This window comes from Gavia stellata, chromosome 14 (genome assembly GCF_030936135.1).
Source record: "Gavia stellata isolate bGavSte3 chromosome 14, bGavSte3.hap2, whole genome shotgun sequence".
NCBI classification, from domain to species: Eukaryota; Metazoa; Chordata; class Aves; order Gaviiformes; family Gaviidae; genus Gavia; species Gavia stellata.
Genome location: NC_082607.1, coordinates 14,942,807 through 14,968,627, shown reverse-complemented (window position 1 = coordinate 14,968,627; position 25,821 = coordinate 14,942,807). Strand labels below are relative to the sequence as shown.

At 39.4% G+C, this 25,821-nt stretch overlaps 1 protein-coding gene across 1 annotated transcript in view; it reads right to left on the bottom strand.

Moving 5' to 3' along the window:
* Nucleotides 1–25,821, bottom strand: part of AFF2 (ALF transcription elongation factor 2) — a 336,845-nt gene that overhangs the window by 84,400 nt on the left and 226,624 nt on the right. Inside the window, exon 8 of the mRNA XM_059824576.1 lies at nt 6,344–6,395. Coding sequence (XP_059680559.1) covers nt 6,344–6,395 — 52 coding nt within the window. The remainder of the gene's footprint in view (nt 1–6,343; nt 6,396–25,821) is intronic.

The window sequence follows — 25,821 nt, the reverse complement described above, 5'->3', positions numbered from 1 at the left end:
CCAGAGCCCAGGTAAGAGCGTGACTGCAGGGGCAAACTCACTGTTGTTGATCTGTAGTACTGCACACTCCACAGCAACCATTTGTCCCAAGGGTTGTATTAATCCCCTTCCTCACTGATGGATGACCTCCACAATAACAACATGTGTGGAAACAATTACATGAGATTCTGTGAATTTGAACAAGTGAAAAGCTTTTGATAATGCTGTGTATTTTAGTGGTGTGCCATGTTTTTCGCTCATAACTGCAGCAAGCTCAGGCCAGATCTCAGAGTGGTTACTGAAAGCTTCTGCTGATAATAAACAAACATATGATACGAACCTACGTCATTACTATGTGAATTATGACCTTAGACAGGTCAGCCATCAAATATCTCATTATCAAAGATTTGTCTAAAGGAAGCTGGAGTATTCATTTTACACAGTTGATGATATATGGTTGTTTCAACTAGTGTTGTGCAGAATAAAATAATTTGAATATCAATTAAAATGGACTGAGGTAGCAGGAAGAGACGTATCTTCACGAAAGGATTTTTCACAGTTATAGAATGACAAGGCTGGAGAATGACTGTATTATCCTAATAGCTTCTGTTTTCATTAATGGCTTAATGAAAACATTTCCCTACAATTATAAAACATGACTGTAGATCTTAAACACTGGAATGTGGGTTCTTTATCAAAACACACGCTGCTATGGCTACAAACTGATGCTGCATCTCTCTGGGATTTCAATGGAACCCAATGACAGATAAACTGTTTACATTAAAAGACTCTATCAAAGTTATTTTGCACCTAGTTTCATCCTAATCCATCTGATTTTTCTATAGCTTTGACAAGATGACCTCTCTCACTGTGTGTGCAGTATTGATGTCATTATTGAAGAGCTGTTCTTCAGCCTTTCTGCTGATAACAAAGTAAATGGAAATGTAGAGAAACCTTGGGGAGGTAAACAGCTTGTTCAGGATCCAGCTGAAAAATGGGAAAAATTACAACAGGAAAGGATATGTATTGTTGCAAGGGAAGTGGTCACTGTTCCACTTTAAAAAGTGTTTACATAATACGATGAAGGCATACTGCATCTTAGAATTTCATACACTTCTAAAAAAATTTGAGTAAAGGCTTTGAAAGCTCAGTATGCATTATAAGAATTCAAAGCTCAGCCTATGGCTGATCATCTTTCTAGACTCAGCTACAAAGTCAAACATTTTTTATGTAATTACCTAATACTAACCTAGCAAAAAAGAATTATGCTTGTGTAAAATACAAACGATAGAGCAGGGCCATGGATTATATGCATGTCTTGTGTTTGTATGGTTATCAGAGAAGTGGCAATAAAGTGGCAATTAATAAGGGAAGGAGGAAAAAAAATCAAATAGAATAGAAAAACATCTTATTGATTTGTTCTGCCAAAAACACTATACACATAAATACTGAAAATGGAGCAGGTCTGTAACTAGTATCAAAGTTTCTTTGGTTCAAAAACACACAGAACACTAGCAATGTGCTTTAAATTAAGCACACATTTCAAAGGTTAACAGGACTATTCCTTAGGCAGAAGAACAAAGAGGAGCTGGTTAAAGAAAATTGGGTACACTACAGCTACTTAAAATACTGTATCCAGGCACAACTCATTTGGATGCCTTTGAGCTCAAAGCTAATTTGAATTATACAGAGGTGCTTTAAAGAACAAAAATACTAACCTGTGTTTTATCTAAGCTCTTTTAGCTGAACCGAGCTACTAATTAAAAATCTTCACTACTCTTCCTAATTTCTGATGTATTTTTTTAACAGAGTAATAAAGCCATCCAAAACCTCTGTCCTTCCTTACAGAACAGTGTTAGCATCAGCATCTCTGAAATACCTTGTCATCCAATGGATCTGCCTTGACTGTATCTCTCGTAGCCAATCCAAAAATATTGTGCAGTAGGACTTCTGAATGCAATAGTGATGCATATGCCAACGTTCCTCACAGTGACAATACTACAAGAGTTCACAATCCAGGCAATGCTTAAATGCAACAATATCTCTCAAATAATACATTAAACAGATGTGTACCTGGTATTATAAATATGTGACATAAAAATCTATTGGGTTGGTCAGTGTGCGTATTAAAAACCATTCAAGTAGGTCAAATTGTGGATAACTTAAAACTTTAAAGACAGCAATTTTAATAAAACTGTCAATACAATTTTCTTTGTAAAAACATTTGACACTGATTATGCTGCTTATATTGAAAGAGAAACACAAGGTCTATATCTTTAGATCTTGTATTGAACTGTGAGCACAGCATCAATAACTGCTTCTCAGCTGTAAATGAAAATTGATTCCAGATCTAACCCATCGTTTTCTGCGTGTCTTTAATCCCATATCACCTGCAATGAGACATAAGAATCAGCATTTTGTCTATGGGACAAAGCATGTGTCATACAGCCAGCTCCAAAGTGTCTACACAGAAGATACTGTGGGGTGTATTTACATGCGTTAGATGTAGAAGGTAACTGCGGTATCTCCAAGCGAGGCCCAAAAAGTGATGACGGGAGTTTGCAGCTGGAGTGGAGTGACTTGTAACTTGCCTCACACTCTATTGCAATGATCAATATGGTCCAAAGCTTTACAGATCTGAAGTCTGAAGGGACCTGCAATGAACATCTCATTGGAGCTCCTGCATGCCAGAACCCAAAGAAATTCACTTGACAACTTCTGCATCAAGCCCACAACTTCCAGAAGTTTAAAAGGAGAGGGAAACCACAAGGTTTCCATGCAATTTACAACAGTTTGGCACTAGTAGTTTGGATTTCCAGTCAGCTCTCACTTGCTGAAGCCTCTGAATCCCTCTGGGGTTAAAGTGTATAGCCTCCTTTCAGGAATCTTTTTCTTGGTGATATGTTGCTAGGCCATCATCATGCGTGCCTTAACCAAAAAAGACCTAACACTTATAATAAGGAGGGTTCTCCAGATCATGTTTATAACTTTCAGGAACAATTTCCAGTTATTCAAAATCCTGTTTGAAAACTGAATGCTAAAAGTGGGCAGCACGTTCAGTTACAGCCTTGCTAATGTTACCTATATAATAAATACCTTCCATTGACTTCAACGTGGTAGTTCTCATCCTATCCAGAAATCAGGCTCAACTTCTTAATTATATGACTGACTGGAGCTATCATGTGTTGGGTTTCTCCTCAGCAGTGGGGAGAAAAGAAAGGAGGTGTTTAACACCTGAAAGAGCCCGAGGTCCACGGACCCCTAAATAAACGCTATACAGACCAGAAGTAAGTGTGCTCATTCATAGGAGTGACAGAGTAAGACAGAAGAACTTTGTTTCTTGAAGACAAGCTTCTAAAAATCTTCCACCATGACAAATGGACTACTGGTAGTCTCAGAAGACAGGCTGATAGATCAAACTCTCTCCACATACTATAGACATTAACTAAAAGTTGAGATCAAGGCTCATTAATGGATCAGCGTCACTACCGCCCCTGCCGTGTAAAGATTGAAGGGTCCCTAGCAATTCTCAAAGGACAAATCCTAGGGCTCCCTACTGACCACTATTCCCAAAGAATTTCAATTTCCTTGAAATATGAGTAGAGATAAAGATAAAAAACTTGATTTTTACATACTGTGTTTTTTATTAATAAAAATGCACAAATGCTAGCTCATGCTTCACACATTCGTTGCAAGCCTATAGCAAAAAAACCCCAAAAAATCAGAAAAGATTGTAAAGACAATTATTCTATTTCCTTATAGAAATGTTGCATAAATGCTTAGAATGGTTTTGCACTGAGAGTTTTAATCTTTTCTCTCCCTCCCAGAATGCGCACATGTGTACAGCTGAATTACAATGGTCATTTGACTGCAAAATCTTTGTTAAAAAAAGTATTTTTCTAACGCTGGGCTCCAAAGCTGAACATTCAACACTGTAAAATTCGTATATTGTAATTGCCTTGATCTGTCCCTCATGAATGAATATTTTATATACTTTTTGGAAAAAATATTTTGCAGTCAAAAATCATTGCAGTTACTTTGTTGATGTTTATGTGTCTGACTAGTGGGCCAGATCAACCTTTCTTTCCATTTCCAATTCCCTCTCTTTAAAGAGATATGGCAGAAGCTGCTAAAGTTTGAAGGCACTGCAGCGTGATGCACAAGTGATGCAGCAGAGCCTTGCTGCTCAGCTTTGCAAGGCCTTGGTCTGAGATGCAGTGTGACACAAATCTAAAGGACAAACACATACAGTCATTCATTCAGGAAACCTAAAATGCTGCAGGATTCTTTCCTATAATGTGTATAACTTTGTCTATACCCCCTATTTGTAACACAAATAAAAGAGATGCAACCATACATGTACATGGGGTACATAGGAAAGGTGGAGGTTTCCCTTGAAGTGCACGGCATTTAAGAAATGTGCTCAGCATGCTTCTTGTCCAGACAGTTTATTTATTTGTTACATGATTGGAAGCGTTCATGTTTGGAGTCCCTAAATATACAGACCATAATCTGTTTTTTCAGAAGATATTTGGGAGAGCTTAGGAGATTTGAATCAATTCTAATAACTTAAGAGTGAGATGAGGCTCACACTGCCAAAAGGAAAAACACTTTCTATGTACTATAAAATTTTGAGAAACTACATGAACGGTCCTTATTATGCTCTCTGGTTCCTCTGCAGCTTATGCTGTGAATGGTATTACTGGAAAGTCACGTGGACTTTTGGTGCAATCTGTGGCTTCCTGCAGCTTGGGCACAACACCACCACGTAAGGAGTCAGGCTGCGGCCCCTGAACTGGGAGCAACGTCACACTGTTCATGTGCATGATGCTGCCTTTGGGTAAGAGGCACTCACGTACCACACGACAGCAGTGATGTTTTGAGAGCTATCAATACTCCACTGTGCAGTGTAGACATAACTATGTCTTTCCTGTTTGGGATTAACATCGGAGATGACACCTATTCAAGTCATTGAGGGCTTTTTGTTTGATGTCAGCAAACGCTGGTCCAGGCATTTGCTTCTTCATTCAGCAATGATACATGATTTCATCTTAGCAGTGTAAATTGTATAAATTTGAAATAATTCGACTTAAGTCACTAGAAAACTACTACTGTAGGAAAACTAAAGTAAATCCTACCTGATAATATATTTCTATATTTTGGGCATCTCAGTATCACAATGTCATTTTACAGGACTATTTGGGCAAGTTTCCAATAGATCAGGAAACCTGCTGGTTTCATAAGCCACCATGTTTGTAACAACAGTGCATTGCACAAGTACAGGCTTTTGATCCTTTGGCTTCAGATGAGAGCGCAAGTCTAACTTGGTGCTAAAAAATACTGACTTGTATGACTAAGGGGTCAACTGACACCAGAAGGTAAATCTTTCCTGGCATGACCCTAGAGGATGGATTAGGTAGGTTGAAGGAGAACATTCAGGTGGTTTAAAAATAAATAAGAAAGATCAACTTATAATTAACATTTCCCAGGCTGAACCAATGATCTTATACTGAATTATAGCATTACTTTCCTCTCTGTTGCAGATGTTTAAACATTTGAGCCTACTGCCTAAAGTAACATGAAGGATGAATTTAACCCAAAGTATCTTTTTTTTTTTTCTGGTAAGAATGTTGAGAATATGAATTTCACCAGCTTTATTTTCCAGCATTATCCGTAAGTATTTATAAAGTGGGAAAGATAGAGAATGACATGGGCCAGTTTTCTGAAAATGATTCTTTGTTAATGACCCAAGTAGGTTGAGAGACTTTCAGTGTTGGTTCACAGCTACACATTGAGGATTTTCCCTGTCACAAATGGGAATCACTGGATTACTGACTATGGACTCCCAGCCCTTTACTCACTGACTGGAACAAAACTTATGGACCCTATCTTCTCCAGTGCAGTTGTACAAATGAATTGCAAAGTGCAAACCAACTCTGCAGCTGTGATAGTGGTTTGATGGGTCATTTTACATCCACTTCCAAAACAGTCATCAATTTCAGAAATTGATTGTGAAACGAGTGGAGGCAGTTAGTTTGGTACAATAGAAGATAGAAACTCAGAGCACATTAGCTATTCCTGGGTGACACCATGTGCAGTCTCTTATTCCAAGACTAGTAAGTGATGTTTTGATTCAGTTTAATCCACTTGACTAAGTTAATTCAGCAAAACTGACAAAATGCATTCCTATTTAAATTTCCTCACACAAAGGTTCTATGCACAAGCAAGACTTAAGCTAATGGATTCTGCAGCACCCCAAAATGCTTTTGATGCAAATATAGTAAACCAACATGCAATCACATTCAGCCGATGAAACAACTTTGTCAGATTATATGGTGTATGCACTTACATCAGATATATTTACCTGTTCATTGTCATCTTCATCACTGCTGAGTTTCAGATCATCCTCAAGCATTCTTAAAAAAAAGAGAGACAATACAGAATTACATTTAATGAATTAACTTTATACACAATAGGCTGAATCTGCCCTTCAGCGAAATCAGAGGAAAAACTACCTTTCAATTCAACAACAGCAAAATCAGATCTGTGGTAAGTAAACTGATGAATACTCCATGTATGTATGTATTAGTCCTACTGTGCGATGCTAGGTAAGAACAAATGACTTTCAGACTCATCCATCATAAAGTTTGGCAGTCAGCTCCTGTTTCATGTCCTCTTTTATTTGCACATTGTTTCATGATGATTAGTCCATATACACCTATGTGTATTTCTAAATCAGAAGGTGGAAGGGAAATTCAGCTCTGAGACCGTTAAAAACTGAGAAAAAGTCCTCCATGTTTCATTCTTGATCTAGGGCATCACTGATCTTCTTTGAGGCTGGTACCAATCCCCACCTTGTCAAACTGAGAATGCAGAGTGGAAAATAGCAAGAAGAGGAGGAGCTTGTTTGAGGTTTAATGGGACCTCACAGTTTTTACTATCTAAAGGCAGAGCAAACGTTTTCCAAGCTGGGCATCTGCTAATTCATATTCCCCCCCAATTTTTTTTTTAAATACAGGAAAATCTCACGTCACTGGTCCCTGCCCTTGGTTAAAGGGGAAGGAAACTCCTAAAAGATGTGGCTGTCCCAGTGCATCCTTCCTTTCCTTTGGCAGAAGAAAGAGTTGAATAATGCATATGACTATATTAACACTCATCTCGTATTACTTCTTTTTTTTTAAATGAAAGACTCGGGTATGGTAAAACACGTGGGGTAAGAAACCATAATATTTGCTGTTACATCTTTGTAGAAAAGGTCTCTTCTTTCGACGACTGTCTACCTAGAAAGACATGACTAGCAGCCACCAAATACACTCCCATACAGCTTCCCATATATTCACGCTTTTATCTGGTGGTCCTCCTCAGAGCTGATATTCCTTTGGGCACACTTCTACCTCACACTTATCTTTTCACCTTGACAAATTCTCTTATCACAGGATGACGTATGAATGAATCGGCACATCTCACCCAGATCTGCTGTGACAGCCACTAAAATTGCCAAGCTTTCTTTCTGCCAGCCTGAGCTCCTTTACCCATGGCAGGAGGCTTGCAAATTGCAATTACTGTTTCCTTTCTGCCTTGATGGAGGCTGAAGTCTATGATTTTTTATTGTTAGTCTTTAAATAACTGTAGCAATCAATGGATGTTCTGTTACGAAGGTTTTTTTGTTTGAAGACTACCATGGAAGCCTCCTGGTATAAGGAATTTTAAAGAGGGGACAATAATCCCGATGTGGAAATATCAGACAGTTCAAAGCCCTGCTGATGCTCTTAAAAAGAGAAAGTACAAGGAGATCTTTAAACTGTTTTGTAAGTCATCTGTCTTTCGGTGACCTCTGTTGTTGGGAAGCTCAGTGGTTACAAAGTATCTGGACACATAACTACTAGTCATTAACGTCTTGATAAATGGCACATGCCTCCCTGTAATATGTGAACCCATAAAAGAAAGACTGTAGCATGGATAAAGAGTCTTCTAAAAGTAAGAATCTGGGGTGGGTTGACCCTGGCTGGATGCCAGGTGCCCACCAAGCCGCTCTATCACTCCCCTCCTCAGCTGGACAGGGGAGAGAAAATATAAAGAAAAGCTCATGGGTCGACATAAGGACAGGAAGATCACTCAGCAATTACTGTCACAGGCAAAACAGACTTGACTTGGGGAAATTAATTTATTACCACTCAAATCAGAGCAGGGTAAAGAGAAATAAAACCAAATCTCAAAACACCTTCCCCCCACTCCTCCCTTCTTCCCAGGCTCAACTTCACTCCTGATTTCTCTGCTTCCTCCCCTCGAGCGGCACAGGAGGATGGGGAATGGGGGTTGTGGTCAGTCCATCACATGTTGTTTCTGCCACTCCCTCCTTCTCACTCTCTTCCCCTGCTCCAGCGTGGGGTCCCTCCCATGGGCTGCAGTTCTTCATGAACTGCTCCAGCATGGGTCCTTTCCACAGGTACAGTCCTTCAGGAACAGACTGCTCCAGTGTGGGTCCCCCATGGGGTCACAAGTCCTGCCAGCAAACCTGCTCCAGCGTGGGCTCCTCTCTCCACAGGTCCACAGGTCCTGCCAGGAGCCTGCTCCAGCGTGGGCTTCCCATGGGGTCACAGCCTCCTTTGGGCATCCACCTGCTCTGGTGTGGGGTCCTCCGTGGGCTGCAGGTGGATATCTGCTCCACCGTGGACCCCCATGGCTGCAGGGGCACAGCCTGCCTCACCATGGTCTTCACCAGGGGCTGCAGGGGAATCTCTGCTCCGGCGCCTGGAGCACCTCCTCCCCTCCTTCTTCACTGACCTTGGGGTCTGCAGAATTCTTTCTCTCACATATTCTCATTCCTCTCTCCAGCTGCTGTTGCACAGCAGTTTTTCCCTTTCTTAAATCTGTTATCCCAGAGGTGCTACCACTGTCACTGATGGGCTCGGCCTTGGTCAGCGGCAGGTCTGTCTTGGAGCCGGCTGGTGTTGGCTCTATCAGACACGGGGGAAGCTTCTAGCAGGTTCTCACAGAAGCCACCCCTGCAGCCTGCTCCCCCCCCCCACTACCAAAACCTTGCCGTGCAAATCCACTACAGAATTTTTCAGGAAATATTAATCTTTAGAGGCCTGGACTTTGGTGATGAACAGGAACTTTTAATGTTGTTTATCTAGCAGACACATTCATTTGTTTCCCCAGTGTCATTACTTGCTGCGCTATTCTCAATGTATCACTGTACCCCGATCTATCCACAGCCCCCGAGTGTTATCTGCAAGTCTCATTACACACCAGAAGGACAATACCCCCAGGAAACCAAATACACTATGTAATTCTGACTCTTAACTCCAATTCAATCCTACACTCCTACTTTTAAACCTACATCTCACTTTAATGTGTAAATTATCTACTCCTTTAAAGCAGCACTGCTAGATAATGCGCTCTATTATTATTTTTTAATGCAGATCTAAGACGACATAATGCAAAGGATCTTTTCATGAACGAAGCCCCAAAGGGTGGTGGTTTTTTTTTCTTTCCGGCTATCACTCTTTTTTTCATTTGTTACATGTTAAATTCCTTTTTGACTCATCCTTGTAGAAATAAACCGAAAAGGACAAAGGAAATTCCATACTGGATAAATGGAAAGAACAAAGAAGAAAACATAAAAAAGATAAATGAATACACTTACTAAACTAACCAAACAGCCATCTGAAATGGCTGATTAATAACTGTCCTCATACAGCCTATACTGCAGACACTTTCTAACAAGTACAGTAAGCGCAAGACATGTTTATTGAATATTGAAAAATATAAAATGGATATAAAACATGATTAGTAGGAAGGACAACTGTTAGAGTTGGTTTCAGATAAACTAAATTTGCAGGATTTATGAGTTCCCTTCAAGAGACTAATGGATGTTTAGACGACTAGAGAGAGGAAAAAAATTGGATTTTGGTATTTCTTTAGCAGTTCCAAGCTTATCACTTGGAGTATATAATTCTTCTTAGCCTGTTCTGCTAAATGAAGAATATGTCTTCCCATTCAGTTACAAAACTCAAAGGTTAAACAGCTAAACCACACAGATTCTAAAATGCATCACACTCTCCTGGCAGATGGAATAATTAAAGAGAAACTGAGTACGGTATCAACAATAAATATATGGTAGCTAGAGAAGTGAGGGAATAAATTAAAAAAACACAGTATGTGCAAATGAAAGTAGAATGCTGAAGAGTTCAAATAACCTTCTCCCAGAGGATATTGTTTGGAAGAGGTAATATGTTACAGAAAGCAGAGGACTAGATGGTCTTCCACAATTTTAGGATGTGCTTAATATCCTGAAGACATGGGTCACAGTAGCTTGTACTGTTTCATGTTTCTGTTAATTTTCATTTATAAGCAAGTAGCATCTGATCACACTCAAAGCCCAATAAAGGCTTTCTAAGATTGCCAGCAAGCTTAATCCAAGGTGACTATATCACTATCATATCTAGAGAGGCAACCCGTTTCAGCTTCAAAGCCCTGAGACAGAAGAGCTCTGTATCTACAGCTCTCTCAAACGCTGTCTGGATGGTTTGAACGTGAAATTAGGTTCTCTTGAATGAGAGATCCCTGTACATATGCATATGATCTATTCTGCTTTATGTAATTGTTAACCTCAGAAACACCCAGACTGGAGATTACAGAGTGTATTTGTTACGAAGATCAGGCCAGCAATTAATAATGGCCAGTTTGGCGGAAATGTTAAAGTTACAGTGAATGCTGTCAATGAGGGCAAATCAAAGAGCAAACTGCCTGTATCAGAAAGCTACCTCCAGAGGTGTTATGAATTCATTTTATTTCCTATTTTTCTCTGACCCAGCTGACATTATTATTGAATATACATGTACTTGTTTGTCTTTTCATCCATAGCTAATGCAAAACACCACTTTAGGGTAAGAGTGGGATTAAGTAGGATTTTTTATTTCATTATCAGAGCAATGCCATTTACTGTAACAGTTGAAGTTGTGTCAGTACATTTATTACAATCTACAATTTTCAGAGGTTTGTAATTTGGAATGTGAAATTATTGCAAAGCAGAAACGTCAGGACAAAGCAACACATTTATCTGTGATGTAAGTAGGGGCAATCTCATTGACTGACTACAATACCCACTTCCTCCAGGGATGAATCGGCTCCCAAAGCAGATTGTTCCTACATTACAAATTTAACTAGACAAATGGCTGAATGAGGGCTTTATTAGGATGTGTTCTGTAAAAGTCTCACTAGAAATAGTAACAAAAAAATATTATTTTTAGGGGCCTTCAACTTGTACCGGGCCTCAGAAGATGAGATGGACCAAAATCAAAATGAGCTATTTTTATAATAGTTTATTATGATTTTGGCATAGCAAGCTAAATTTTTATCTTCTCTCTTTGACTCTTCATACATTTTCCAAAAATATAATTAAAAAAATATGCCATTATAATAAACCACTTTAAACATAATCCGAAACGCCTCTGTATCTGTTCTCTTAAGAGACAATGTCAAAAGATTATGCAAGTCACATCATGGCTTCTGTTTCTCAGTGGGACAGACTCCATTTTTTACCTTTTTCCTCTCCATGTTCAGCATGAATGAGTCACAGAGTCCCTCTAGCCACTCCAAACATTTGTCAGAGCATGAGTTAGTCAGCTAAAATGTAAGTCTAGGCATTTTTTTAACTGCTTCAGAGAAGTCATGAATAGTGAGAGGCCAAACCTGCAGAGCAAGATGATCTAGGACTTGATGAGACTTTTGGGGTCACCGAAATAGGTTTTCTCCCTCATCAGTGCTGGGAGGATCAAAGGCAGCAGAACCTCAACTCAGCTGTGGGGTCTGGGCTGAAACTTACTGGGGTGTCACCAAGCTCAGCTGCATGCACACTGAAACTGGACGGGTAGCCCAACCCTGCTGTTGAGTTCAGGTGTTTTGTGCACACCAGACCTGCTGGTTTGGGATCCTGTGAATGAGCAAGTGAGGATTTGATTAGGAGATGTGAGATAATCTCCTCCCTGAAAAAGCACTATCATGGTATATCAATTTCAGACATTTTTATATAAGACACTGAACTTCTTAAAGGCGTCTTTTCACAGCCTAACATCCTTTTTTTTGTTTTCATGTATAACCTATTTAATTGCTTTTTACAAGTGAATAAGGTCCGGATTGCTGGCAAACTTCTGAGAATGCTATGCATTTCTTCCTGCTCTGGTTGTGTAGGGCTATGATGGGAGTACACTGTGTTTATAATAGGATGTTAGAGGTTTGGTGAGACAGCTTCATCAAGGAAGAGGCACTTAAAAGGCAGCCTAAATAGAATCCAGGTTCTGCACTTCTAATTTGCTCTGAGATGAGTTCACCACTGCACTGGAGCTCCACTCAGATGTAAAAAAACCTTGTGGGAATGAAAGGGATGGAGAAAAGGGAAGAGGGGGTTGCAAGCAGACAGCGAAGGGAATACTGGGCAATTCCCTAATCTTGAGCTGCCCAGAAAATTAACTCGTTCATGTCAAACCACATTTGTACAAAATATATATCCCATCTGTGTCATATCACACAAACAAAAGTGTTGCTTCTGCAGGAAGGAGGACAGGCAATGGCGTTAACCAGACATACCATTCTTTTCTTGCCAGGTTTGTCTCTGGTAAAATGGGAATATATTTATAAGATTCCCACTTTTCAAAATACTTACCCCGTTTGTTTTTGTAAATCTGTAACATTGTCCTTGCAACCTCAATGGGCAAACCCTGCTTCTGTCCCATTAGCGGGGTAAGATGTATTGCTTAAATTTGGCTGAAAAGAAAAGGTAAGGATGAAACTGTGCCTGGTGACACAAAAGACACAGCAAAGTGCTGATAAGGAGAAGCAGTGGTTGGTACGGGAAGCATACAGAGGATGTGGGTGCTCTCCAAGGGAAGAATACCCTCCTGCTTCAACCTTCCACTGATACAAAAGGACAAAATTAAATGGAGGTTTGTGTGATGTGGATTGGAGTAGCATGTGCTACAACTAGTTATTCTGTTCAATATTAAAGAAAGAGACTGTTATAGCAAATTTCACCTGTGATAATTAATAAGATTTAAATCCAGAACAGGCAGGAATCAAATAAATGTCTTTGAGGTGAAAAAAGTAGTACATTACCATCCTGAGCTACGAAGCCCTTGTCACACTCTAGTTTGCAGCAACACCTATCTGGAGGAAACACTGTCCACGCGAATAGTGACTAGCACTGAGATGCAGCCTTTTCTACCCCTGAACTTCCATGGAAATAAGGCTATCGGTTGAACACAATCTATGCTGGTTTACCCTACGGACTTTATGCTGAACTTGTTTTTCATTTTCCTAGTGCATTTCTCTGTAGTATATAAGACTTTTCTGAGAGCGGTAACTCAAAAGGTATCATGCAAATGACAAACTGTATAATGGAATTCAGATGTATTTCGAGAATGTGTTGCACACACTGGAGCACAATTTTATCATTTATCAAGGGGGAAGAAGGGGGCCTACGTGTGTGAAAACATCTAACAACAGATTTCCCCAGAGAAGTTTATAATACAGTGGACCAAAAAAAATGGGAAAATGAAAATAAATGGTAGAGTGATTCCAAAGGAAAAAAGAAGATCTTTTGTTTTAAAACATCCCATCGATAAATCTTGAAACCTGATATACATTCTTTTGCCGAAATGTGCAAGTCATCTTTAAAATACTTCCTCTGAGATACTGTAAGAGTTACAGTAAAAGAAAATCTCCGAAGATTAAATGGAATTTACAAGCACCATTTACCTTAATAGTCAGGGCCACTTCTCCAGGAATTTTATACACACTTAAATATAGTTTATTAATTTTTCCTTCTCCTCATCCACCATTTTCTTTCATTACATTCTTGTCAATAATGAGGTAAGTGTGGCAAACTCTTTCTCACAGGAGCAGCTTCTACTCATTTGAGTAGTTTCAGTGGCCCGAACAGGACTAATTTGCTTAAGGACAGATCAAATCCTCAGCCTCTGGCCTCAAATTGCCTCCCCTTAGAAAGAACTGAAGTCACATTTCGTGTCTTCACCGCAAAAAAGCCTGTGAACAAGAGAGGTACCTGGTCTCTTCCCTCCCTCAGGGGAAGGCACACATTAGCCTCATAACACGGTCAGGCTCCCTCTGGCCCAGCTGATGGAGAAAGATGGTTTGCTAAGAAACACTCCATTTTGTGTTGTCACACTCAGCCTGCCTTAGTGTTCCTGGCACCATATCAGTAATTAGTGTAATTACAGCTGGTGAGAGAGAAGTAACCCCTGTGGTTATCTATTAGGTACCTCACAATCAGAGAGTGCACTTCATTACTCATCTCTCCGTATCATCTCTTAATTTCAAAAGGATTAAGCAAAATTAATTCTTTCAGTAGAAGAATTTCTTTATCTAGCCATCCATAAATCTCTATGTATAAAAAGCTCTTCAAGGCAACTAAAATATTAAGTTGCTACTAAGTGCATTAAAACTACTGCTCTGTTGACAGGCATTTTGTTTTTCATTAAAGCTGAGACAAGAACTTTGGGAGGAGGGAGAAACCTACTGCCAAATTTTATCTGTATATTATAAGCGTAGATGGAAATCTGTATGTTTAGCATAAATAATACTGTAGCAGAGCCAATAACTTCACAGCCATATTCAGGTCCAATCCTGCTCCCAAAGAACACTTCCAATAGAATGGGAGCAGAACTGGGTCAAAGTATTTTAACAGCAGTTTAAAAAGACAAAAATAGCAGCATCTTTTTGTTTCAAGCTGGTGAGTTCATATTTTTGTCTTAATAACACTAATACCACTGTTTATGCCTTCTGCCTAGAAAAGTGCAATCTCTATTACATTGTGTCTCCCTCACTGTCCAATGACTCCTCGGTACAACATACCTCTCCGTTTGGCAAGGCCTGAGAATGATGTATCACTGAAGCAAAAAGCGGGGAAAAAAAAGAGAGAGAGAGAGAAAAGAGAGACAAGAACAACGAAAAGTGTGGGTCCAGGAAAAATACAGAGAGGGACTAATAACAGTTTCTAAAAATGCCAGTGTAAAACTTGTATTCTTCAAGTTTTTGAAAAATAAAATTGAGGACCCCACCTCTTTTAGTGTGCCAAATTCTGCCAGTGTGCACAAAGCTTTTACTGTTTTCCCTTTGATCAGCTGCAACGGCTGATATAATTTTGGGTTCTGCTATTTATCAAGACCAATATATAGTCCAAGAGCCATTTCTATGATACATACTCATTTCCAATACATTCCACATGAAAAACACCTGCTTACTGCAACCATATTTGATTAAAACTGTCTCCTCACCAGAGCACCAGTATTTTCTCTGGTAAACAAGCCTTCAGTTGGCATATTTACACACAAAGGCTTTGGGAACTTAGCACACAGTTAAACAATGATTGATAATTCTATAGCAAGTTGCAAAGGTAGCTTTAAAAAATCATACCAGAAAACATATTAAAAAGAGTTGTTCAACAGGGAACAAATAACATAGGACTGGCTCATCTACCCCATGTTCTACAGTGCATATGGAAGGACATTTATTTATTCATTGATTATAGTATTTTATCTTTTATTTTATTCCTTTTTTAACCTGGTAGCAAAGTGAGTCCTTCAAGGAGCTGTTTGATGAGCTGAGTACCAACATGACATTCACAAATCTTTCTCTGTGCACTGTTTTCCCCTTACATAGGCTAATCTCGTATCTGAAGAGCAGAGTTCTTTTGTTTCTGCAGAGTGGAAATGAGTTGTGTCTGGTAAATCTTAAGCTTCAGTAACCTGGCCTGGAGTGGAAGCAGCTTTTTTGTTCATTAAAACCTTTATACTGACACATTTTTGCAGTTCTTTCTGCCTTTTGAACTATTTGCCTCTAATTCCAAACTCCTGTCTGCAAAGTTCATCGTCATGGAGAGAGACTGTACTTCAGGGTTAGTGATAAGAATGACACCGAGGCCTCAAGGCGCTTTACAGAGGCAGTATGGACTGAGATGAACTCTGTTCCTCTCTGGCATGGGTATTAGGACTGCGCGGAGCTGGGCAGTGGGGTGATGAGGAAGAGAAACTCGTCCAGAGCCTGCTATGGTGTAAGGCTGCATGGCAGCTCACCAGTAGCACCAGTCTGTTCTAGTCTGTGAGCTGCAATGGTACCCACAGCCGTTCCACACCAGCATCTGTGTGGTGTTGGGGCTAGTATCTGCCCGTCCCCTCCCAACCACAGCCCATTCGCAGTACCCAGTGAAGGTAATGGGTGTCCTACATCTCCAATAAGCAGCAGAAAGCACACAGGGGGACCTCTGCCTTCTTCTTCTCACTGCCCTGGCACAGTCCTGTGGCAGGACCTCCGGAGGATGGGGGTGGTTTTGCAGTCTTCCTCCATAAGATGAGACAACTTTATCCACCCTTCACAAATAAAGGTGGATCTGAAAAGCCAAAAAAGTCTCAGAGAAAGTTCTGAGTGAAGAAGTCAAAGCAGCTGCCTGGACCTTGGATGCTGAGAAGAGGGTGTCAAGTAAATAAAAAGCTTAACAAGGACAATTTATCCCAGTTCACAAATCATTTCCCTACTTTAAACTCTTTTAGCTATATCAAGGCCCAACAACCTCTTGACTACAATTAACATGAAAACTATTTCCCTCCATAGCCTCCATTCCTTAACAAGGTCTTTGAAAAGTGTTCATAACCAATATGTGTTTATGCCCTGAAACCAAACACAGGTCTGCAAAAGGGTACTGCTCCGTTCATGATTCTCCAGTGCAGACACATCACCTCCTATGGGTCCACAGCACTCTAATATGACGTAGGAGCTTTTCTCTCAGTTTTCATAGCTTAATCACATACAGAAGGGAAAAACTATTTTGTCTAGTAAAAACTATTTCTGTCCAGTACTAGGGCCATCAGAGTTGTCCAGCTCAAACATAGATGCCATTAGGGTCATGTCTTGGTTAAGGAGACAGGGACAAAAAGAACAGAGGAAGACAGGGAAAGAAAACCCTGTAAAAAGTAGTAATAGAGAAGTGGAAAAGAGAAGGCAGAGGTGGAAGACAAAGAGGAAGAAAATGCCAAAGGCACTGTGCTTTTGTAGAATATGCACTTGCACCAGTCTTGCTTTGGAGGAAGAAAAGAAGGGATAGGAAAGAAGCAGATATATAGTCTCTTCTTCCTGATACAAAGGAGATTTTTCTTTAGCAAAAATATAATTTTTTAACCATTAGAAGAATTTGACTCAAATTACAGTGTTTGCTAATGTGAGGAAACTTGCAAACTCCTAAAATGAACTCAAAAATCCTCAAAAACGGATTTTTGATCGTTTTTGATCCTCAAAAGCTCAGGCACTGCTGGGATCTGCTCATCCCTTCACAGAAAGGATAAAGAGTATTTGGCAAGAAGCAAGCTGAAGGCAAAGCCTGCCAGTCTCTTTCACAACACTAGCCTCTAAAAAAGCTGTAGTGTGACCAACGTCCTTGTATTTTAAATAGTTCAGTGTGAGTGGACCCTAACTAATGAGATGAGTGGAGGAATGGCAACAAAGAGTCTCTGACAGTGATCTCAGGTTGAGAGGTTTTTGAATCCCTGGGGTCAATTTGTTCTCAAGAATGAATTGACAGGAATGAGTGTCCTGTAACCCAATAAAGGGGTCTGGCTGCTTCATTTCAGTGCAAATGAACAATAACTTCATAAAACTGTAAAGTATTTATTTACTTGTTCAAAAGAAAGACTCAAGATGTTTAATAAAGACTGGTAGGGGGAGGTCTTCCAGTGGCAGATACTGAAAAGGCAACGCAATGCAGCCATGCCATGGTTTTAAGTGATGTGTTAGGCCACAAAGAATGAGAGCTTTAGCTTCAGAAACAGCGTTTGTTCATATGGAGAGAAGTGAAATCTGTCACGTCAGATTTTTAAAGAATGCTTTAAGCTTAGTGCTTGACTTAAGAGAGATTTTCAGGGGTGTGCATCACCAAAGCAGGATTCCAAGAGGGGGTGCAAGTCCTGTGTACCGGCCTGCTGATGGTGCATGGTGAATAAGGAGCAAGGGTTGGCCATAGAGAGGATGAGCAAGTACCAGGGGCTTATGTGTGCATGAGAGAACTGACCAGGGTTTTCAATGCCACAAAGGCATTACACCTTTATGAAATATACTGCCGGACCTTGCCTGGTACACAAGACAGTTCAGGGCTGATCAATCAGCAAAAATCCCCCTAGAAAGCAAAGACAAGGTGATCTAGGGGAAGGTGAGCTTCACTTTCACTGCACTAAATTTCTGACAAGTTTTTAAAGCTACTTCTCCTGTCACTGCAAAATCCTACATTGAGAATCCACACCTATCTCACAGATCTAATACAAATTTTGCAAAGAGAAATGAATCTTCAGTAAGACAGTTACTTCTATCCTTAAATGAACATTCTGTGGATCAATCTAAAAATGTAAAACAGATTAATCCAAGCAATACTAAAACTAATACAAATAGACGGGATAAAACCAAGCAAGACTAAAACTAATATAAATAGATGGGATAAATGAATAAAATACTTAAATGATTTCTGAATCTGGATGATTTATGAGGCACTGAATATGCATGATAGAAATCAAGTACCAAGCACAGTCCTGAAAACACTGACTCATGCAAGTAATCCTTGCTCCTGCAAGCACTATTTTTCAGGCTCATATCCAAACACAATGCCTGACACTGTTTGCTCTGATAATCACTCTAAGATAAACAGATATGAATAACTGCAAATACTTCCAAGCATTTCCTTTCACTTATAACATAAAAAGAAAAATTAGAGAATAAAATGAAAATGTATGTTTCCACTTCCAGATTCCATACATCGTTAATTCTGTAAAAATATATCCGTCTTCACACTGATACTTCTCTTTGCTTGGCAAGCTTGAAGAATGCAATATGCTTGATAACCTGATTGAAAATTTGATCCTATTGTTTAACAAAATGAGGATTGTTTCATAAGGGGCTCCACCATGTCTGTGCACATTTTCCCCTAAGTAACAGTGTAAGACTTGTATTTCCCCAGACAGCTGAACATTTATGTTGATGTACTTGGCTACAGATCCAATCTTGCACTGGCTGTAATACAGGAGAATTTTCTTCAGCATTTTGAATTATGGCACTGAAATAATTTAACAGTGCCTTCTGTGCATGTTAAACAAGTTTTCTGATATAGTTAGCTCTTACTGAAAGTTTGTTTACCCTATAAATTATGCCACATGGTTAAACCACACTTTGGCCTGAAATCTGCAGAGGTTATTTTTTTCAGAATCATTGCGAACGGTGTAACTCTGGAAAAGCTAGCATTTCTCCACATTCACGCACACCCCATGTACAAATACTCTCCATTCTTTATATTCCCTAGGAAGCCCAGGTTACTTTTGAGCTATCTGCTAATTTGTGTTTGCAGAACACTCTCCAATGTTAGAAGAATGAAGCTGGGAGGAACCAAGAAAGGAATATTCAGTTATTGGTTTAAAAGGTTACAGCAGAGACACCCACAGACACTGTTTATGCCTAATTACTGAGAGCAAACCCTGCAAGCTAGTATAATGGTTCTGATCCTAGTGAGAACATAATGTACATTGACATTTCCAAGATCAGGAGAAAGCCGACCTCCTTTAGCAGCTCCCCGCTTTAACATCTCTCTCCCAAAGTCATCTTGAGACCACTCTGGTCTTTCTTTACTGCACAGCCTTTGAGGAACATTGTGGTTGATTCTCTGAGAGGTAGGTTAATATTATTTTCATACTCCCAAATTCATTTAGTTATGAGATGAAAGGCATGTTACCATTGAAAAAACCTTGAAAATCGTAACATGGTCCTCAGTGCTAAAAGCACTGAAGAAAATTCCAGAATACCAATTTTTTTTACCTCTCTTTTTGTACATTTATTCCTAGCACCTGGTTTCTTTGTCCATGACTGGAGTACCTCAATGTTATTATAAGACAAATAACAAGAATATTAGTACATAAAATTGATAAATGGACACTAAATCTTTTCTTCAAAGGGCAAAACCTAGGGGTGATGCAGACTAAACTTAATTTCATTGATAAAGTCTAATGACGTCATGACTTTACAAAGGCAAATAATAGGATAATAATATGTCAAAATTGTCAGACTGGATCAGGCCTGCGGTACATTCACTTCTGCATCTTGTCACAGGAGACTGTTTAATGGAACAATTTGTTAGTACTAAATTATTTTTCCTAATACAACTGGAATGAGACGTTGGTTCATTATGCTCATGGAGCACATATGTCTCTATGTCTCCCAAATTCTTTATTCCAATCTTTTTTTCAGAATCTCTTTGAACCCTGGCTCCACTGTTGGCAGCAACCTGAGTCCTAACTGTATACTGCGCAAGAACCTATTTGTTTTTCTTGGCTTTCTGAATTTCACAGAGTGCCTCCTAGCATTCAAATTGTGAGAAAAGGAATGGGAATTTCATAGGATCTAAGTGGGTCTAGGTGCTTGCCTCCCATTAAATTTCACTAGGGTTTCAAAACTTGGTTTTCTATCAGGATAGTTACAAGGACATAATGTACCTTTTTTCCTAAACTATTACTGTTGTACTTTCCCATCTTACTTTATACACCTGCTGTAGCAAGTCTAAGTCTTAGTGACAATTATCTTCCGAGGAACAAGCGTGTACATTTAGCTTCTGTCTGCCATGCAAGCTGCAAAGCCCTCCTCACTTTTGCTGAGTTTTGATGTTAGTTCAATGGAAACAGGATGAGTCCCACGAAGAGGAAATTGCATGATACACCTTGCATTTGGTGCGTGAGCTGTTAATCTACACACTAATCCAGTTGATACATATGGTTAGGTAGCTGGGTAACTATCAGGGCACAACACTACCTTTCATCTCCTAAGGTAATGCAAAAGTTATATCTCAAATCCAATTTAAATTGGTGCTCCCTTGAGCTCAAAGATAATTTCTCTCTAATCCTCTTCTGGTTGTCTATAGTGTAACCTTCAAAATCTCAGATATGACACTGTAAAAAAATGATCAAGTCATAATTTTTTTAGCACAAAACCCAGCTATTTTTCCTGGTGGCACTATGCTCCAGCTGTTATCAGATTCAAGAATTCTTCAATTGCCTTGAACTCTGCATTTATTTTACTTTTCCAGATTTTTGCCAATGAAAATACCTCAGCACTGCTTGAAGAGAAAATAATCTTGTCAGTTTTATTGTGCCATATCTGAGATGATGAAGGTCATGCTAACTACAAGTCTGTTCCAATTGCTACGGGGTTGGGTGAGGTGGGCTTTTTATTTTATTTTTGGTTTTCCCCCTGCTCCTACCACAAAGTAATAGGGATTTTCCCCTTTCATTCATCTTGCCTTTTGTTGTTTTTAATCGACCACCCATCAGTGCCGAATTGCCTTGTAACTGTCTGCTGAGCTTTCATTTGACAGAGATAGCTGCTATTGTTAACACGAGCCTTCACTTCAGCCCATTTAACTTTCCTCAGTTTGACAGCTTCACAATAGCCACCTTCCATCTAAAGAAAACTGTGATTTAGTAGAAAGGGAATGTGGGACAACAGCCTGATCTGTCACTCAGTCTCCAGTGAGTTCCCTTGGCATAAAGTTCCCCCACAAAGCCAGAGGATGAAATACTACACGAAAATAAGACGGTCGTGAGACGTGTTCAGTTATATATTCTGGTAAAACCTAAACAGCAATCACACTTAAAAATACAGCCCTTTCCTGGCAGTAATACCCTGCGATGGGCAGCAAAATAAATATTTTGATTGATTTTAAATTTCCGGTTTTTTTACTTATAATCCAGAGCAATGCTTGATTTTTTTTTTTGGTCTCTTTTATTCACCCACCTAGTAATTGTTCTCAGATTGATCTACAACAAATCCTAGTGGAAACAATATGTCACAAGTAAATTAAAGCTTTCATTGGACCAGTCATTGGTCCTACTCCATATATGTCTACATGAAAAGATGTTGATGAATTAAAAGCCTGGATGTCCTCCCTTACTGACAATTACAAAAGTCAAATTACAGCTGCCTAAGCACAGCCCCAGAATACTTCCCAGCGCAGCTCCACACTCAGCTTTCCAGTCACATGCAGTTTGGAAAAACATTTGTAGCTGATTTTTTACTGTTGTGCATTTATGCCTAATGCTCTTTTGCAGTTATGCTTAGATTCGGTTTTATCATTTGGCACAAATGACAAGCTGTAGACATCCCACTATTAGATTTGCAGGCGCCATTTTTTTCCTAGCCATAGTTAAATAACTGTATTATTTTCTTGTCCAAAATCCTGGATGCCAGTTTGATAAACGCTTTCTTGTTTAAAAATGTGTCTAGAAAATTGAATTTGATTACCATAAAGCATAATTTATTTCAGCCCATCTATATTCCTCTCCTTAGAGCTCTCATTAACCTCAACAGAAGAGGAATGAGAAAACAGAGTTGGTACAGCCACACGCTGCAAAAGGAACCCCCTGAACTGACTGCCATGTTCACCTGAGTTTGAGAACCGTTTCCTAGTACTGAAAATAAATAAGCTACTCTGGTAGTGGTGGCTAATTACCGAGCAACATAGGAATTTTTGTTTTGCAGCAGCCATTCAAAACTTCAGTGAAGAGTTTACCACAGCTATGTAGAAAGGCGTGTTCAGAACTGGAGACAGAAAATTGGACAACAGATAAACTCCAGTAAAAAGACAGATAACAGTTACTAGAGAAGCATCTATTGCCCAGAGTTCACTTGTGAGAGAGTACCCACGAGGCTATAACTAGGAAGAACTCCAGGCCGCTCCACTGTTTCTAATTAGGGAGGACATCCTTCATTTTATAGCTCCTGTGGTCTAATTTGTAGAGAGCCATATCCCCTACAGCTTTCTGTAAACCAAATTAAAACTCATTCCATCAAGGAGTTTTAGCAATATACGGTCTCTGATCACAATACAAACTCATGGTCATATAGCTGCTTCAGGCAGTCAGTTGGGAGCGTATTCTTTTTTTTAGGGCTATTCTTTTTCCTTTTTATTAGGAAACAGCAAATTTCTTGAAGGAAAATACATTTTAAAGACCAGAGAATCTGGTTCTCTTTAAACAGTCATTCATAAGAAGGAACAGTACACATAGTTTCTCTACTGATTTTCCTGGTATTCTCTGACTTTTAATTAAAACATTTTTTCCCCACTTTTTTAGTTAAGACACCTCAAAGCTTCAGCCAGCTCAACAAACATTGCTAGCAATTTTTTCTTTAAATTAAACAGAAGTTACCTTAGGGCTTTTTAGGAGATTTAAGACTCCATGAATGCTTTTGAAGTTTGCAGTCCCTTCTCAATCCAGAAAACATTCATATCATGTGCAGCAGTAACACCAACATTCTATGACCTACCCTGCTGGTCTTTAACCCAGCTCTGGACAAGGAGAGTAAATTCAATCTGTGTGCCCATTCAGTCCTTGGCTTCTATACTGCCACTATCCACAAGAGTGCCAATTAGGATTACAGCTTCTGGATTTGGACACATGTCCATTACACTCTGATTGAGACCTTCAATTCACTTCACACAGGCCACTGAATAGCTCTGAGAGTGTAATGACTTTTGTTCACTACAAATCTGCCTTGAATTTGAACTGGTAACCTGAAGGTGAAAGGGTCTATCATCCTATTGTTAGTGCAGCCTATGTTAGCCAGAGTCCCCTTCCCAGTTATACGAAGAATTTGGTGTTACTTGGTTGCCAAAGTTCTTACACACATACACACACACACACAATTTCCTGAAAAAAACTTCCCTCTTCCATTTCTGTGGGATCTAATATAAACGCACAAGTAATTATCCATGCATCTGGCATGGCTGCTTCTATCAATGAACGGTGCAAACACTAAGTTAGATTCTTATTTCCTTCCACATGCAGAGGGACTGAGCTAAATTTCTTCAACTAAGATTTCAAGAAAGTATTTATCCCAGCTGGTGTAATTACAGAATTACCTGTGAAGAACCACAAAGGCTGAGGGATCTAATGAATAAGTGGAAAACTACAGCATAATATCAAACAAAACGTCTACAGTGAAAATATTCCACTAGGTAAAGGTCATATATTCCCCACCTCGAGGCATAGCACAGCACACTTTGAATGCACGCAGGTGAGAGCTTTGCCTGAATTATGTGAGGATATTTTGATAAACATTCCCAACTTGTTTTGACAATGGGTGGCCATTATGGCAAAGTGTTTCCCATTGGTTCACAGCACAGTAGCAGTTTGATATTAAAACCTGACCAGTAAGAAACTTGATAGGCTGGCCCCAAAATGCTGAGAGCTATTAACCTTGAGAAGCTCATGAAAAGCGGATGCCCTGTGGCACTCACCATTGCCCGGGTGAGTCCCCGGATCCCCAGGAGGGTGCTGCTGACCGCTCTGCCTGCTACACCCACCTCTGTTCCCTTCACTCTGTATTCTTGTCCCTTTCATTAAGCCTTTATCTACTCATTTCAAACAAAACAAATATATTCACTGCTGTTTAAAGGCTCATTTACATTTCCTGTGAGTTATTTTCATCATCAGTACTCTGTTGAAGTTATTTCAATGTAAACTGATGAGAGAGTGAGCAAGAGACCGTGTAGCACTACGTCATGGGTCTTCTCAAACCAGTTAAATCTCAGCAAGAAGTTAAAAGAAAAAAAGATCTATTTAAAACCAGATTAAGCTCAAGCTGCTAAAGTATAATAAATTGCTCTATTTTAACTGACTGAACTGTGCACATTTTGAATACAAGGGCATATTTCATCTGGGTTTATGCAATTGTTCAGTCTACTTTTCTACCATTTTACCCATCACCAGATGAGAGAACTTGTCAGGCAAAATTGTAGTTAATGATGTTTAATGGTGGCTAAGCCCGATAGACTTGTTTATTTCTTTTCTTCTTTTTTGTTGCTTTACTCTCACCGAAATAATGAAAATATTACACGAACAACTTTTATATTATTTGCAGGAAAAGCTTCCATTACCAATGCCAGGTAACATAAAGCTTTATCTGATTTATACAGCAATCTATATAAATCTACTTTTATGTTTTATTTGATTCCAGCCATTAGGCTGTGCTAGGAAGTAATTCTAAAATATATATCATAGTGGCAATTCACTGTACTATACCAAATTAATCTACATAAATCTATACCTGTGTGCAGGGAACCAGCATGGTAACATCACCAGTATGGAGGAGGAACGGATGCCGGTAATTCTACTTGTAGGCTTTCTAGGAAATTCGAGCTTTTTCCTAAACCACTGAGCAGAATACAAATGTCCCCTGTTGAAAAATTCCTCTGTCTAAATAAACCGTATCATCATTAGCATAGCTCTTACATTTTGAATTTCAGAATATGAAACTGCATATTAGGAGAGGTATTTCCTCTTTATGACTGATCTAAAGTCAGAGAGCTGGAGCACGAATGGGCTGTTTGGAACAGAACATCCTTTTAAAAACCTGTATTCCTTACTGATTTAGAGTTCCTTACATAGCTGAAGCCAGTGTGCTTTGTACAGCTGAATGAGGCCAGCTGGCAAAGTAGGAGTGTATCAGTATTCTGACTGCTTTTCTTTTGTTTCAATATTACCTCAGTGGCCGTACACTAAACGATGTGAACTTGATGGGTTTGACTATGACCTCAGCTAAACTGAACAATATGAAGCTGGCACATCTGTAATCTCAGGCTTGGTGTTTTTCAATTTATTTTTCACCTGATTTGTATTAAGATGTGGTTCAAATTTTAAAATAAAAATAAAAAGGGCCCTTCTGCATTCCAAATCAATCAGCAAATGCTGGCATGCCAGAAGGCAGGCTTCATCTGCCTCTTCACACCACATTTGGTGGATCTCT